The sequence below is a fragment of the Gymnoscopelus microlampas genome (genome assembly GCF_963454915.1).
Source record: "Gymnoscopelus microlampas genome assembly, chromosome: 12".
Classification (NCBI taxonomy): Eukaryota; Metazoa; Chordata; class Actinopteri; order Myctophiformes; family Myctophidae; genus Gymnoscopelus; species Gymnoscopelus microlampas.
The window spans coordinates 32175757-32193396 of NC_139949.1; the positions used below are offsets into that span (position 1 = coordinate 32175757).

At 41.1% G+C, this 17640-nt stretch overlaps 1 protein-coding gene across 7 annotated transcripts in view; it reads right to left on the reverse strand.

Moving 5' to 3' along the window:
* LOC311057925 (RNA-binding protein Musashi homolog 2-like) overlaps positions 1–17640 on the reverse strand; it is a 266036-nt gene that overhangs the window by 182041 nt on the left and 66355 nt on the right. For 6 of the 7 annotated variants that reach the window (XM_084075124.1, XM_084075125.1, XM_084075127.1 and 3 more), the window contains exon 6: positions 10578–10670. The exons of the other annotated variant lie outside the window; for it this stretch is intronic. In XM_084075124.1, the coding sequence (XP_083931250.1) occupies positions 10578–10670 (93 nt within the window). The remainder of the gene's footprint in view (positions 1–10577; positions 10671–17640) is intronic. 7 annotated transcript variants of the gene reach the window in all.

Here is a 17640-nt window from a genome sequence, read left to right on the forward strand (position 1 = left end):
ACACTCAAACCAACCAGTTAAGTACCTTGCAATGTCACAGCAGATGGCAGAAGAGCCCTTCGATCTTTCTCAGCCGACCCTTAAATCTGACACCAACCGCCTTTTTTGTGAGGGTAAACTATCCAGATGAGGACAGCCGTGTTTACGTTTAATGCCTCAGGTGCGAGGTGGCAGTGTGGTCATTTGTGAAGAACAGGATGAGCTTCCTGTTCTCAGCTGGTGCTGATTTATAGTACAAGTAGTTAATTTTGTTTTTTACAATTTAAGCTTTTGGTGAAGGGATGCTTTTTGAAGTGTGCTTGAGGAAATGGTCTTCTTGATGTCAATGAAAAGGGGTCATTTGGTCTTGCACTTTATTGCGGCATTAAATGTGAGAAAGAGCGTGGTTTCGCTTTGAACGCCCCTCAGATGTGAGCTGAGATTTGACACGATCATTTTGTTTCTCATTTGGCAGAGGCAGCCAGCGACAGCGGGCTTGTCACTCACAGGCCGTGCTTGCCTCTGTGGCAATCTCAAAACATCACCCATCACTGCCGACCCTCTCTGAACACAGACACACACGCACGCACGCACGGACGCACACACACACACACACACACACAATCCACAGCGGGGCAGAAATAAAACCATCAGCACTAGACAACAAAAGAGCTACATTTGGAGGATAATATGCAACTACTTTCTGCTGTTCTGTCTGCAATAATACGGCTCCCGGTAATTCAATGCAATAGCAAGCACACCCTACAATATCTTAAATCATCTTAAGGTGATGGTGGTATAGCGACATGTACAGTACTGTAGCATCAAAGTACACACTATAGCGCAGTGGTTCTCAACACCCCTCTCACACGCAGGGGTCCTTCAGGCGGTTTAACCACTTTAACCCTATATAGCGTAGATCAGCTGTTTGAAAATAGCCGATCTACATATACAAGCTTTTTTCAAAAAATCTTGAAAAAAATGAAATAATTTATAATATTTTGTTAAACATAAATCTTGTATGGGGGTCCCTAGTACAAAATATTTCCAGATGGAAATATTTCGGCCAAACACATTAATTGTGTTTGACATGAAAAGGTTTGGGAACCTTTATACTTTAGCTATACTGTAGCTCCTCTGAAGAGGAATTTAAATTCCCTCCAACTGCCTGAACGACAGCTTTCTGTTACACTTATCTGCTGCCTGTCACAACGGCACAAGTACAGGTAGAATTTGCCACCTGGCACCTTTACCAGGTTGACCATTGTGAGCAGGTGCTGGATCCTATCCAATAATGGCCAATCTTCTTTAAACATATCCCTCTTTAAGCAGAATGGGAGGCTCAGAATTCCATCATTTCATGACCTGACGGGTCACCAATAATACAATCAAGGCAATCCCCGGCTTATCCTGAGGGAACCATTTCAGGATGGATGGGGCGGGTGAGACAGACACACACACATGCGAGTGTCAATCTCCTCTGATCCACGGATCTGTGAGTCAGCCAGTGACACAATGCCACACTTGGCTTGCGGGTGTCAAAGAACCGATAAAAAAGAATATGGATAGAACGATTATTCTAATCAAATAAGTAATTGATAGAATAATCAATAGTTAGAGCCCTATAGATATTGTTAAGGATCAGCAATCCTTCTGTTAAACAATTGACCCTTAACACACTATTACAATATGTATACTAGGCCTATGTCTGTTTGGAACGATGCCCGTTTGGAAAGATGCCCATCGGGAACGATGCCCATTGGGAAAGCATGCCCCTCCGGTTATGCAATTGTACCTGATGTCAGAGTACCCATTGTACCAGTTGTCAGAGTCCCCAGAGTACGTGGGGGACACACTCAATCACACACACACACCCACACACACACACACACACACACACACACACACACACACACACACACGCACACACGCACACACGCACACACACACACACTTGTCTTTATTAGCCACGTAATGTATGTTTTTATATTTTTAATTGTCCAGGTGGCGCATGGGACGACGTTACTGCCTAGTGCCCAGCACCATAGACAGATTTCCGCGCGACGTCATCACAGAGCAGAATGCGCAATCTGCGCATGCCTGGGGGAAACGAATTGTTGCGCCGTTCACTCTGTTGTTATATTCGGGAGTTAGCTAGCCATAATTCTGCTATTATAGGCATAATAGGCATAATGCTGCTATTATATACAAACAGATCCAACTTCCAACAAATCATTTTTATTGAGTAAACAAGGTATTACAAACTGCATAATTTAATCTACTTTCATTAAACCCGGTGAAGATCATTTCTTTTATGAATGGACATTTGACCAGAGCTGCTGCGGGTAATGGCGCCCTCTATAGGCTTAGTTGGCTTACCCCCTCCTCTGCGCGGTCATATCCTCTCAAAGTTTACAAACATGAAACCCGTCTATGGAGACTGGGGTTGGAATCCTCCACGGTGCCTCTGACTTGGCCAGTGTTCGCGAGTGTGAAACCAGGTGGGGAGGGCGATCTCTGTCGCTGGATTAGTGACACACCTATAGGTTGGTTGGTGCACAGAACTGAAAAGAATAGCATATTTCTCTGGATACGTTATGCCCTCCTGGTGAAACTCCTCATTGTCAGGTGAAAGAAACGTGGCTGGCGGCCTCATGCGTATCGGTTGGGACATGTGGTTGTGTACAACCTCCCTAAGACCAGCCAATAGGGGTCATCAGTGACAGGGTCTACATGGAAAATTAAATAATTGGTGGCAAAATTAACAACAATCTGTGGATAGCGTGCACAAAAATAATTTCACCCACTCTTTTTCACCTGTAAACTTAATTGGAATGTGACAGTAAAGTCAAGATTAAGCTACTAATGTTCAGTGGGCAGTTAAAATAAAAAACCTCTACAATCGCACACAACAGCTGTGAATAGCTATTGTAAGTGACAGAAGAGCCAAAAGTGAAATTCATTTTCTTTTAAAAGTCACCATTATGTTGCTAGCCTACTAAGTAAAAAAAAAGGTCGAGAGTGATATGAAATTGTTTATTTGTCTTTTCCTCTGTATGTGCTTACAGTATCAGCTTCACTCACCAGCTCATTTCCATTACCCTGCCATTCTGACTCCCGGCCACCCCGACTACAAGTGACTGCAGTGAGATTAAAGCCTCAGGCTAAATCCCAGCTGCAAGGCCCACTCTCTCCCAACATGTCTCTGATCATTACTTGCTATCTGAAAAACAGGCTAACACGGGAGCCAGGCTATATTCCTGGCTGATTCAGTGAAATGACAGCAGCAGTGAGGACAGAGTTTGCAACATGCCAATGCAAAGGCTGGACATACAAATATTCAACTGCGAATGGTCACTGGGATCTCCCATGTAAATGGCATGCAAACGTGCACCTGCAGGAGCAATGGGAGTGTAATGAAAGCATGTGACATCTCAAGAGACAACATTTACATCCTCAACAGAATGTCCTGTGAGGACATTGTTTTACATCAGCAACATGGGTATTATCATTACAAATACCTAAATTGTGGCTGGACGTTGCATTGGGTAGGACAACTAATTTTAATAGCTGAGGGTATTAACACAGAATCGGTTTCTGTTTGCACTCAGCACTTAGTCAGCAGTGACAAACCTGGCCTCAATTTGATAGATTAAGATGAATTATTATGAGACAACAAAGGAGCAAAAGGAATGGAAAACAACAGTGTAAGCAATCAAAGCATTCTAAATCTACATTTTTTTTTGCTTTTTCTAATTTGTTTTTAAGGACAATGCCACCTCAGCTGTCATTAGACATAAGCTAATAGCTATTACTATTCCAGATGAACTCATTGGAAGTCCAGTTACTGACAGTCACAGAGCTTTATTTTGTCTTCCATTAATAATAATAATAATAAAAACAGATAATCATCATCATCATCATCTTGCATGCGCACAAAATGTCAGCCTTGTTATTGAACCACCAGAGAGCCAGAGTACAAAATGTCATGTCAACTCACTAACCAGTGAATTTCGTTCAGATTTTTTATCATTTCAAATCTTCCCCTAGTCTGCTTCCTCTCAGTGTTAGTCTACAGTATAATGAGAAGAAATTAAGCTGGCCAGAATTGATGCTCGGAAGGAAAACGTGGTAACATTCCCTCTCTTCTACACAATGCTGATGGGCATCTCCTGTCCTCTCACCCCCTTCAATGATGAATATCGAATGTCCTGGTGTGGTTAATGGTTGTCAAGTCAATTGTCAACTGTTAATATACAGTACCTGCCTACAAAGTGTACGTTGCACAGGAATGCACGGGAGAGTTCCAACACCTGCCGAGGCAAAATCCACGTCAAAGTTCAACTAAGTTGATCTCCATGCAAGGCACTTGATGCAAATTGCCTTCGCCATCGGAAGCTCTGTCCCTTTGCTCACATAGAATGGAAGTGAATGGCAGGTGAATATTCAATTTGCATATGTGTGACCGTACACTAACCAGTGAGATGCTGAACTGTGTGTTTCACTGCCCTTGCCGAAGTACCTGTACTTACATAGTTTCATGTAATGAAAGCGTTTGTGTGTCCTATTCATAATTGTGTTGTGTTTATACATTGTTCTGAAGTCTTACAGTGAGAGCAGCATAATTATTCGGTTGAAAGGAATGCTATGATTTGTTCTGGTTGCTAAAATTGAGTCTATAACAAGGAACGCGAATTGTATTCAAAGTGAGAGACTGCATAAAAATGATCAACGTGTTATTGAGGTGAATAAAGACACTGATAAAACATTTATTCACAGTATTTACTTACAGCATTTACAGCATATGTTTTTACTGTCTCCTGAATAATTTACAATAACGTGTCTTTATCCATTTAAAGGTTTTCATCTACAGTATACTATACAACTATAACATTCCCTTTAACCACACGTCACACTGAAAGCTCAATTAAAGAATTGAAGAGGAAGAGTTGTTTATAAAGTACTGTGTGAGTGAAATCCAGTCAGAAAACTTTCTACCACTATCCCTGTTTCAGACAGTGCAACGGTTAAGACTCTCCTCCACCATCTCACCTCCATGGCTCCAGACCGGCAGGACATACAAACCAAGATAGCACAGATATAAAAGGGCCGACCGTGGTAACCTCAATGACACCAATAGAGCAGTTTCAGGCTGACCCGGCAAAAGCCGGCTAAAGAGCAGAGTGCAGGCATTGAGGGAGTTGTTTCAGCTTAGCCAAATAAGGCCACGATGAGATGCACTCAAAGCCGATTACAGTAAACCAATGAGGAAGCATTAGCCATCTGAGCTAATTAGGCCTCTGACTGTGGGTAGAGCTTCTTGTTCATGCCTGGGCAAGACTACTCTGTTATGTAATGTCCAAATGTATTAGCAGGATCACACCAGGTCCCTTGTTTAATCAAACAGTTGGCTCGTTGGATTATTTGGGGTTGGAAGGTTGTATCTGTTAGCAGGTGTTTGCTTTGTCAAAAAAGAAATGCTGCTGTTGTTAGAAAACAGCAAGGGCTCTGATGCTAGAGGAGGTACTGTACACGGAACAAAATGCTTAAAAGAAGAGTACTTCCTCAGATAAATTCACATTTTATGAAAACACCTGTAGACTAACTGAAGTTTTTGTCTATATTGCAAGGACGCAAATAACAAACCCATGCATGTGAGCCGAAATCCACACCAAAATCTATGATTTCTAACATGCCTATATGGGTTGGCTTTATTGGCTTATGTATGTTGTTTGCGTCTGAAACAGCCACTGCAGTCACACCAGAACAATCTTTTTTAAGAGATGACTTTATGGATGAACTTTGACAAACTAAAACAGACAGCAAAAGGAGAAAGAACAAATGACACAAAAACACGCCCCCCCCACAACCCTTTTTTTTTAAAACAGCAAGTACTGTACACCAAAAGTAAAATAATATCATACTCCACAAGAGACAGAAGAGGATTTAGTGAAGAGTGTCATACCTTGCAGGTTTCCTTCTAAATTACATACGATCTCAGGAGTAGCCTACATCACGCTAATTGGTACACATTATCTCTATAGTCAAGTGATCAAGACGGATCTGTCCGATTTTTCATATTCCATCCTGATTGGCGAATTCCGAACATTGCTGGCCCACAATAAGCTACCTGACCTGGCGGAGACCTGTGCTCCGAGGAGCACTTTTTCTAGTTTCAAATCCTTTTTTCCCCAGCTGTGCGGGAAAGTAGAAAGTAGAGCAAAATATGTCTCATGGTGACTCACATTAAGCACATCATCAACATCTCTCAAGGTCCAAATTCTGGGGTCACATTCTATTTGGGACTGTAATGTCTGAAATGTTGCAGACATTTCAGACATTAAACGACCACGGTGGCCACGGAGCACCACAGTGTTAGCATATTCAGCCATAACCCAGCCATCTCTGAGGAGACAGAAGGGTACGAGAGATAACAGGAATGCAATAAAAACAAGAACAGAATGACTGCTGATAGTCTTTACAAAAAAACTAGATCACACTCAGTCAGCTCAGAAAAGCGACTGGCTGGCTTTCGCAAGTAAACCCTAGTCTACTCTAAATAATTCAAGGTTGTTTTTTTGTTATCTTAACTGCCGTGGGCTTCACAACGGGTTTAGCGGTTCAATGATTTGGCTTAATGCAATTAAGAAATGATCTGAAATAGTTGGAATGGACAGGAAGGAGGGGTCAGACGTGTCTCCACACACACTGGTGATGAACACACAAGATCACCTGGCCGGTGGGACAAATGTAGCAGCATGAGTCGACGCCTGTGGCGAACAGAGAGGAGAGGGCGTTGGTTGAGGGGCTCCGACTGAGACGCATGCTAATCAGGCACAAACGGCCACACTTCAGCCTCTCTCCTCTGACTGTCGCAGTCACTTTAAAGGCACACTGCTTCGGCGTGCACAGTCGCAGACACCAAAGTGGCTCTGACTGTTGAGTGGCTTCTCTGAAGTTGTGCCAGCTGTGTCCCTGACCACGGTGACGGCTGCCTGGACTGACACACACGCGAGTTGTCAGCCACTCCGCAACAAATGTCATCTCATAGACAGAGAGATACGAGGTAGGGAGGGATAAAGGAGGGCATGAGAGGATAGGTGCTGTTGGATCTGTGACCCACTTGTGACCACAGCAGATGTTTCCCTTATGACCTCCAACCACTGCCGTCTGTAGACCACATCCTGCTAATTGGCTGATGCTGCCTCGACGTGTTGTAACAGAAATAACACAGACAACCGAAAAATAATTCCCTGCCACCCTGTAAACTCAGAGAGTGTACGAATGTAACAAAATGGACACGTAAGGGTTACAAGTGGAGGATTTTACTGTGCAGGAGACGCAGACATATTATGCCCACACACATACACACACACCTTTGGGGATCAATGAAGTATATCATCATCACACCCGCACCAATGGCACACCTGCGCAAAGTTAGACGCTGCTGAGAATATTCTCAGTCAAGAACACATGCCTGTTTTTTTAAGTTCTACTATAGTTAAACTGGATGAAAGATTGTACTGTACATCCAAAGACACCCTGCCACCACCCATTGACCAAATCTATTCATGCGCATACACGCACACCAGCAACAACATTCTGTAGAGAAGAAACTAATTTAATTGGTCTGGTGGGTCTGCAGGGTATCGTGTCTATCATGATGATAATGGTAAGTTTCTCAGACAGGCAGGTATTTAATAAATCCTGCGATGTGTCTGACAGGAAGGACAGAGAGAGAGAGAGAAAGAGAGACCCACAACACCGATTAACTTTCTGGTGGGGATGCACTTTGACATGTGCACAAACACACAGATGTACCCACATGCACTCACATCAACACAGATACACAGGCCTGGTGAGAGCAGTATAGCACAAGCGCAGACGCGTGTGCGCAAACACACACACACACACACACACACACACACACACACACACACACACACACACACACACACACACACACACACACACACACACACACACACACACACACACACACACACACACACACACACACACACACACACACACACACACACACACACACACACACACACACACACACACCTTTCATTTAATCACCCTGATTTGTTTGTTTGTTCCCTGCTAAGTAGGAGGATTCCTAAGGATGGGGTAAAAAAAAAGAACTCGATTTGGCACAATCAATTATGCCATTCAATCAATTCAAAATGTATTCAAGTCTTTTCTAGCAGACACAGTGAAAATGTGCTCAGTATCTGCTTGTTTTTTTTCTGCAGCTCTCAAGTCGTGATTAACTGGAGACTACAGTAGACCGGTCCAAAGCCTTCCACATCTACGGAAACGGATGAAGGGATCCTGACTATAAGCAATGTAAGTGGGGGGAAAAAAATGAATGAATCAATTTTAAAAAGTGCAAAGTTGTTATTAGAGTGCCTTTCAGCAAATAAAAAGGAACCCAAAATGCCCGACTATGGGGAATTCTTCTCAGAGAGAGAGAGAGAGAGAAAGAGAGAGAGAGAGAGAGAGAGAGAGAGAGAGAGAGAGAGAGAGAGAGAGACTGCATATTAGCTTTGAAGGCAAAATAATTGGTTCTATTAATTTACTAGAGCTTATGCTCCAGTGGAAAATCCGTCCTCCATGCCGTGATTAACGCCAAGGTCAAGAGCGGATGGTATGTGGAGTGCATCAGCTGAAGGTGACCTTGGGCGAATACAGAATATGACACAAGAAAAATGAATCTCAGCACACAGCGGGTGATTATGTTAGTACCATTTCAAAGACTATGTGTGTGTGTGTGTGTGTGTGTGTGTGTGTGTGTGTGTGTGTGTGTGTGTGTGTGTGTGTGTGTGTGTGTGTGTGTGTGTGCATGCTCGTGTGCGTGAGTGAGTGAGTGATTTCCTGTCTGTGTGTGTGCCAGTATATGTGTCTGCTACTGGTTAAAGCTGCCACATGTCACGATTTTAGAATCAGTAGAAAACAGCCAATTCAATCGATTTTTTTCATATAAACACAGTTCGAATGTTGAAGAAGGTTTGTATTGCAAAAGATAGTCGTTTTAGAATCATTAAGTGACGGGCCCTAATAAGTACCCATATCTTCCGTATTGTTCAATAAAAAGCATTTTGATCCGATTGGTGGCCATTGTCTCTGTGGCCATTGTCTCTACACGACCGTATCGGTTGGGAGGTGTATTGCACTCTGTTACATTATAAGTCGATGAGAAAATGGCCGCCGATCGGATTGAAATGCTTTTTATTGAACAATACGGAAGATACGGGTACTTTGACCCACCTGAAGTGAATTGTAACATCCGTGGCCATGGGTTAAGCACTTTATATTTGAAATCTGAACGTTTATGTAGATGTACAGGCTGTAAATGAACAAAGTGCAAACTCCAGGTTGTAGTTCAGCAAAGATGTCACGACGAGCTACCGAGGATGCAGTGCATTAGACAGTATTGCCAGGTCTGATTATTATAAGCGACTTTGGGCTTGTTTTCCTGTAAAGTCGCTTATAAATATTTAGTTGCTGTTTGCTTTTGTTTTGGCTTGTTTCTGAAGTGTAGCGGCTTATTTGGGCTTGCTTTCAAGATTCTTTTTGAAAATAGCTGATTTAATAGGGCTCAAGTGGTGAAACTGGTCGTTTCTTTTGGGCTTGTTTTCATAGACCTCGTAGCTTGTTTCTCTCACAGAACAACACCAGCACTGGGTTTTATAGCTATTTGAAAATTGCCGATCTACAAGCATGCATTGTGAGCTTGTAGATCTGCTATTTTCAAATGAATATTTTATTAAATCTATTAGGATGATGATTATTTAATATGCCTATTTTTTACAACACAGATCCTGTATGGGGGTCCCTGGCACTAAATAGAGTGGACAGCTGACTGAACGGTGTCAATGGGGGAGTGATTAGAGGAGTGGCTAGGCTGAATAAATTACCCATTGTACACGCCCATTACCTGGAGCTGAGAGGTGCTAGAAGTGACAATTCTTTAGAAGGGATTACCGGTATCTCAGTTTGCACTATTATAGAAAGATTCAAATGAGCACATCTCCAAATATGTTCCTATTTCAATGAACGATACATCATATGAAAGCTTATATTCTGTACTTAAATAATCTGTAAAAAAATGAAAAATGCCAACTTGCGGCATAAAGCATTATACCCAGTCACATATGTGTATGGGTGTTCATGTGTCCTCAAGGTGTATGTTTGTGTGAGTGAGTCAGACAGACAGTGAGTGAGCAAATGAGTGAGTATGAGTATGAGTATGTGTGTGTGTGTGTGTGTGTGTGTGTGTGTGTGTGTGTGTGTGTGTGTGTGTGTGTGTGTGTGTGTGTGTGTGTGTGTGTGTGTGTGTGTGTGTGTGTGTGTGTGTGTGTGTGTGTGTGTGTGTGTGGCGTGTGCGTGTGTGTGGCGTGTGCGTGTGTGGAGTATATGTTGTATGTTCCAGTCAGCTCGGGGGGCCTTGGTCATGACTAGAACCAGTACACAGAAGCAGTAGCAGTAAACTGGGACAAACAATTATACTTGAACATATCCCACAGCCCATTGCACCCGCTTGTTTTGCTCATACACTGTAAAAAGAGAGCACAGAAATAAGATCTTACCTTCCCAAACTGTTCAAAATACTGCTTCACATCTTCCACTACTGTGTTGGCCGACAGTCCTCCCACGAAAATCTTCTTTGTTCTCGTGACCATCTGGAAAGAGTGAGAGGAAAACATTGCCTAAGTTTTCATTCAAAAGTATTGTGCACCTTTAAAGCCGATCCAAACACATAGCGAGGGCTGAACCCAAGATAAGGGATCAAAGACTTTGAATTGACCATCACGCCATTTTGCTCTTACATCAAACTCGGAGGGTGGGAAACCGTGTGTGTGTGTGTGTGTGTGTGTGTGTGTGTGTGTGTGTGTGTGTGTGTGTGTGTGTGTGTGTGTGTGTGTGTGTGTGTGTGTGTGTGTGCGTGCGCGTGTGTAGCACTGGCGTGTTTAGTTCAATAGCTTGAGCCAATTTTGATTTAAGGAAGATTATGTAAATTTGAACTGAAAGAAAAACTTTAAAAATGTATAATTTCCAAACAGTATAAAATAACTTATTTCACACTTGGTCCAGTTTTCTACAGTACTATGTATCCAATTTGATGCATATTGCTTTGTAGGAGAAGCAAACAGATTTGGATCAAATACATTCTAGATGGAAGAAAATCTAGTAGATGCCCTACGGATCAGAAGTTATGGGCCAAAACATCAAGTTGCTTGATGTTTTGGCCAATTGACATGGATTTCATCATCTGAGCAGCCGCTAATACTTTGGCTCCATCTGTAAAGTTTGGTCATTTTTGGTCTTACGGTTTCTGAGATGCAGGTACTTTTAGGAGAGTAGCGGTCGCGGAATAATAATTTCCATACAAAACCTAGGGTTCTAGTACCTGCGGCACTAGGCCCCTTGTGATTCTCAAATTACCTTCCAACTTGCCTGTTTCAAGCTGCATTATCACAGATGCAGCATCTCTATGACCTATGTCCTATATCTACTAAAATGTACTGTATGCCTACATCAGTTTACTGGTCTAGTGTTTTTTGGTTTCTCTCATACTGACTATTACAACACAATACATATTTTATGTATTGTTGATTTAGTCAAAATAGTTTTATTTCATTACAAAAACAACCTAATCCTGAAAAGGGTACGTTTTTCTTTTTCTTTTTTCCTCATACAATCTCAAAATGTCAACAGTGATAGCAGGTCACAGAATCTGATGGGTCCCCAAATATGCTGTAACACTGCATCGGCATGAACCTTAGACATTTACTGATCTACACTATTAGCTAATGTCGGAGTGAATTTTCTTGCTATGCCAGAACCTGTACATAAATCAGGATGCCAGAACAGAAAGGAGAAGAGAAGAAAATGGAGCTGGCAAGGGCTTTAGACTCCAATAAAAATGCAATGACCAACTTTTTTTCATTCACCTCAGAAAGCTGCTCCCAGCTAATGATACTATCCAAGACAAGCTGGTGACATTTCCATTGCACTGATGATATTTTTGCACTTTACCATTAACTTGCAGGAGGAGAGAGACCCTTCTGTAGACTGAGAATAATAAAGAACTGCTTCCACCCCTCAATACAGGAGAGACTCAATTACCTGCCAATACTGATTGTGAGCTCGGTAAACAAATGGACTTTTAAAGACATTATCAAGGACTTCTTCATCCAGGAAGACAAGGAACATGGCTGTACATGAGGCAAAGATTAAGCCATAAGGCAGGGGTTGGCAAGTACGTTTGGTCGTGGTGGGCCAATTCTGGTGGGCCAAAACATATTATTTATTGCATTTAATTTGAATTTATACAAATTTACTGTGCAGTTGTGAACCCCCAGGACCTGCACATGTGGAACTTGCGAACAAACCTCCTTATAAGCACCAACGTCTGACATCACTGCCACTAGAGGGCGCTATACCCCTGGGTCACAGCGTTATTTTGTATTGGAATTCCCATAGGGGAATCTTAGAGCAAAATTTCATGGAAATCACACACTGTTTCTTTTTTGAGGCATTTTGTTCAAAACAGACCACTCCTGTAAACTTTGGAAACCAATCTTAGCCAATCAGGCTAAAAATATGAAAAACTTGTTTGCTTTTATTTTTCGGACAGGGTGCAAAACATAGTCTCTGCCACGCCTTCGGCCAGGTGGAGACAATAAAACAGATATATTAATGGTACATTTGAGTTAGGAAGTGCTGTAAATGATCTGGGTTTCACTTTTCCATATCGTGAACAAGAAATGTGTATTGTTTCAATTTTGATTATCTTGGTTATGCACATCACCACCTGGACTGACCATGTAGCAGAGCCTAACTTACGATACGATACGATAATAATACTTTATTGTCAGTTTGCACTGAAATTTGTCTTGCGACCCAGAAACAACCATGTATGCAACATATAACAGTACACACATTTGACATGACACAAGAAAACAACAAAATACAAATACATACATAAAGACATGCAAAGACAAGAGCAATGTCCACCACTCAGCCTACCCCTGGCTTATAACTCCTGATTAAGCCTCAATGTCGTCTGATGGACAAAGGACCTCTTCAGTTTGACCTTATTGTATGTAGGAACACTGTATCTCCTTCCTGAAGGCAGCAACCTATATTCTCCATACAAAGCATGGCTAGTGTTTGAAGTGATATTCCTTGCCAACCTTATCATACTGTTATCATACGTAGATGTATAGAGCCTCTGAAGTGGTTGTCCAACAATCTTTGAACAAATGTTCACTTGTTGCAGCAGTTGTGACTTTAAAGCTACAGACAGACATCCATACCAGGTGGTACTACAGTACTGCAGGACACTCATAATAACAGAAGTGAAAAACAAAAGAAGAATCTGTCTACTAGCACCAAAAGATCTCAGACTTATTCTAAGAATCATCACTATATAGTATATAAACCTACTATATATAGCATTTCCAGGTAATTGAGTGGATTCTGCCTCTCTAAAAAGGCTTCTGTCAGAGAACTCCGCTTCTCAGGCCCCCTCCCCCTCCCGCCAAGGCCTCCAGTCCAGACAATTTATTTCACCACTGTCCCAAAATACAAATTTAAATCCATCCCAAAAACTATTGTATTTACATTACGATCAATTTAATAACAATGTGTCCTCTATTCAAACAGCAGCTCCCTTTTAAAAGTATGTGTCTGTGCTTGGTACGACGATATTACGTTCCGTTTAACATCTTATCTTTAAAATCACAATCCAAATCATATCAATAACGTTACTCTTTATTTAGCGCAGCAACATTTTCCATGGAAAGGAGACGCAGACGGTAAGATTTGTCTCTCAGCCAAAGCTTGTAGATAGGCACTTTTTCGACTAGCTGTTGGAAATAGTTCCCAGATTGACAGTATTTCTGTTCTCCATCTCTTTCTACTGTGTTAACTCTTCAAATAGAGCAGCATGTTTGCACCTAAATTTTACCTGAAGAGGGTGATCGTACTGCCTGCAGTACATTTTTAACATTCTGTAAACATTATATTTATTTTCTGTGTGTCTCCTGCTACGAGTTTGCGCACCGTTTGCGCAGGGACATTGAATTTCAATTTTGAGAAGGCAATACTGTATTGACTGCTTCTTCGTTACGCACATCACCACCTATCCTGACCACGTAGCAGGGCCTAATTATTACTATAAATATCACTATATATACACACATGGATATATCCTGCCTCTCTGAAAGGCTTCTATCAGAGAATTCGGCCTCCCCAGACGCCCTCATTAACTCAAGATGCTTTTTTATGTAGATCATTTTCATGTGTTTCATCACGTTTGTGGTATTGAAACAATGTCATAGACTTTTTTTTCTTTATATTGTTTTACCATTTAACTCTTAATTTAGCCTTCATGCCAATTGTATTATGTTTGACAGAATATTGTGCTGTTTTTGTCTTCTCTATTAATCTTAGGGACAAATCAGAGGCAACATCTGTCATGTTCAATTTGGAACCATATCAAATAAAATATGGGAAGTTGTGTACAAGTGCTATAGAAATGTGTGGCAAAATGTGTGAGTTTAAGTGAAGCTGAGTCAAAACTTCAACCTTCACAGTCGGTAAAGAATTGCTAAAGAAGCAATCTGGCAGTTATTAAACATAATATGTATGCACATTTTCACAAATGCATAGCCTATATACAAATGCATATTCACACACCTTCCTATATAGAACTATTAACTACTACTAATAAAATATTGTTACTTTTCAATTCATGAGGTAACAACGTTTCGGCCGGTGTGGCCTTCGTCAGGTGGCCTTCGTCATACCTGACGAAGGCCACACCGGCCGAAACGTTGTTACCTCATACCTGACGAAGGCCACACCGGCCGAAACGTTGTTACCTTGACCGCTCTATTCATTAAATTTGCCGGGAGCATTAAGACGGTGTGCGGACCCTTTTCTTTTGTTCATGTTTATTCAGTCGGATCCAGCACCCGTTGCAATTCTTGAATGTGCGTGCACCACCTAACCGCTTTACTTTTCAATTCATACATTATTGTGCCAAATATTTATCTATTTGCTGCTCTCTCTTTATTACTGTACCCACATCAATAGAAGGGTATTGTAATCAGTTCTGTACGTGGTTGGTTTTTGTTAGCAGACAGTTAACTTGAAAACAAATAAGCACATCCTCATGAATCACGCTGTGATATCAATAAAAGCTATGGAGGTGGTTCTGTACACACATTTGTAAACTGAAGCATTTAGCCAAAATATGTTGCTAGAAGTTCTACATATTGCAACTCCGGTGGTTCTAGAACCACCAGAGTTTCCTGATCCAGCTCTCGACTTTGGCCACCGACCGTGGTGTTTTTCTCTATCGCGATTCGTGGCAGCTGTTGGTAACTGGTCTAGTTGTCTGTCTGTGAGAATGATGTCCCCGCTCGACCTGTTAGGTCAAGATCTAAATTGAACTTTGCGAGGCCCAGGTGATTTTTTTAAACTACTAAATACGCTTTGATCTGCCGTACAGAAAACATATGGCTTTAGTGCAGGCAAATTTTGCTTTCTGGATTAGTTACTATTCTGAATTTTACGTCAACTTTGTTTTTCTTCCAATAAAATACAATATTACCGTCACATCTGAGCAGCAACGTTAACATTGCTAATGTGTTAAATGGCTGATTTAGTGTTAGATAATAACCAGATTTAAGCAGTCGTCACTCTCCTCCCCCACATTAAAGGATAATTTACACTTCACATGTCACATAACCGTTTTGAAAATTGCTGCTCAACAAAAATGACGTGTTCTTGTGAAAGGCTGTGCAACAAAGTATAAATTAAGCCTTCAACCTCTAGGGGTTCATCTGCCTTGGGCGCTGCCATTGGCAACCCACTTACAGATAAACAGACTGAGTACTTATCAACATCACTCAATCCAAGTGAAGGAAGCAAGTCAATCTTCACCCCAGCTTCCCTCTCCACATGTCTCAGCCACCAATTTGCCAGTCATTTTTAAGCCCTGCTCCCAGGGCCTGTCTTTAGACAGTCAACTTTCAGCCTTGTCATTATACTCTGTGACTAGTTGCAGAGTGGATGATGGGATTTCTTGAGCTCTGGTGCAAAACAATTACTTTCCTTGTTTCTCTCACCATGGCAATGGCAGACAATATAACTTATTGCTTTGTTGTGTTTTAGTGTCTCCGGCAATTCTCAAACTAATATTTGCTTGTTTACAAATGTTTGACTCATTCAAAATAGAGCACAATGCCTAATAGTTGTCTCACATAACTAGCCATTATCACACAGTGAGGTCATTAATGTCATGCTTACTAAATGAAACAACTGAGATTTGTATTCATTTTGACACTTTTCCTCTTCTTTGACATTCATTGTTATGAACACACAGCAATTTGTTGTTAATCCAAATACATATTGCAGCTACTAATTGCTAGGCACCACAGAAGTCAGAAAGGTCTAGACAACGGCAAAGCTTTACATGTAAACACTAGCAAGTCCAAATAGCTGTCTGTATAGAATGATTGTTTACTGTCGTCCTATTTCTCTATAATCCATGGTGGAGCTTCTAATTATTTCTTTGAGACAGACTATGCAGTAAGTGCAGCACCAGTAGCTGTAGTTTGTTTGATATTATTTTCTTTAGATCAATTTTGACATTTGTTTAGATAAATTAGACTTTTAATAAAATAAAATAAATAAAAATCGAAGTCAATGTAGAGCCCAAGACATTCTTGGTCATATCTTAATCTCTAGGTTCTATTTAGCTTTTTCTTCGTCCACAAAGTATTCTATCAGTGGGTAAAGATTTTTCACTGACACTTAATAATAGGGATGTAATGATTTGTTTGTTTGCGAAAATGTGATGTTATTATGAATTTTATCCAATCAGGAGAAAGGATACAGCATTAACAAGTGAAATTAGAAGTGCTGACACAATTGACAAGATTTAAAGTGGAACACTATAAAACAGAAGCGGATAAATCGGTACGGTTTCCTGGTTGGCTGAAATTGGCAACCCAAATGATTTTTTTTTTCTGTTAACAAAAGAGCTTGAGAGATGGGGAGACCCTTGTTACTGAGCAAACACTATAGCAATGATTAACTATCACAATATAGGCCTAGAGCTTTAACTTTTGAAATTTTCTTTTTTGTTTTAACCAAAAAGTATCACTTAAGGCGTTAACACACTGCAAGCATCGTTATCAAAGGCACACACAGTTTATAACTTTAACTGCTGCACTGGAGGCATCAAATGGACGAGCCAAAACCTGTGGCTGCAGCAAAACCTGTTGACGCAGGAAACCTGTTCCCTGTCTCTTAAGCTCTTTAGTAAACATAAAATACATTTTCCGGAGAGAGAACCACACAAAGATAATTTAACAGCTTGTGTTCCAGTTGCAATTTTGTTTGCTCATTTACAGAATTTGTTTAATCACTTCCAATTATACTTGTTTATCCTGTATGAGTTCCCTCTCAGTTCTAGCTCTCCTGATGAAATTGGTGCTTGCTTACTTACTTACTTACTTAAACCATTTAGACTTGGAACTCCTATACGTAACTATACCTTTCAATCCGGGAGCCCCTTTTGGGGTTGTTGTGGCTATGTACAGTATACATTTTTTGTCATTTTTGAATAAATAT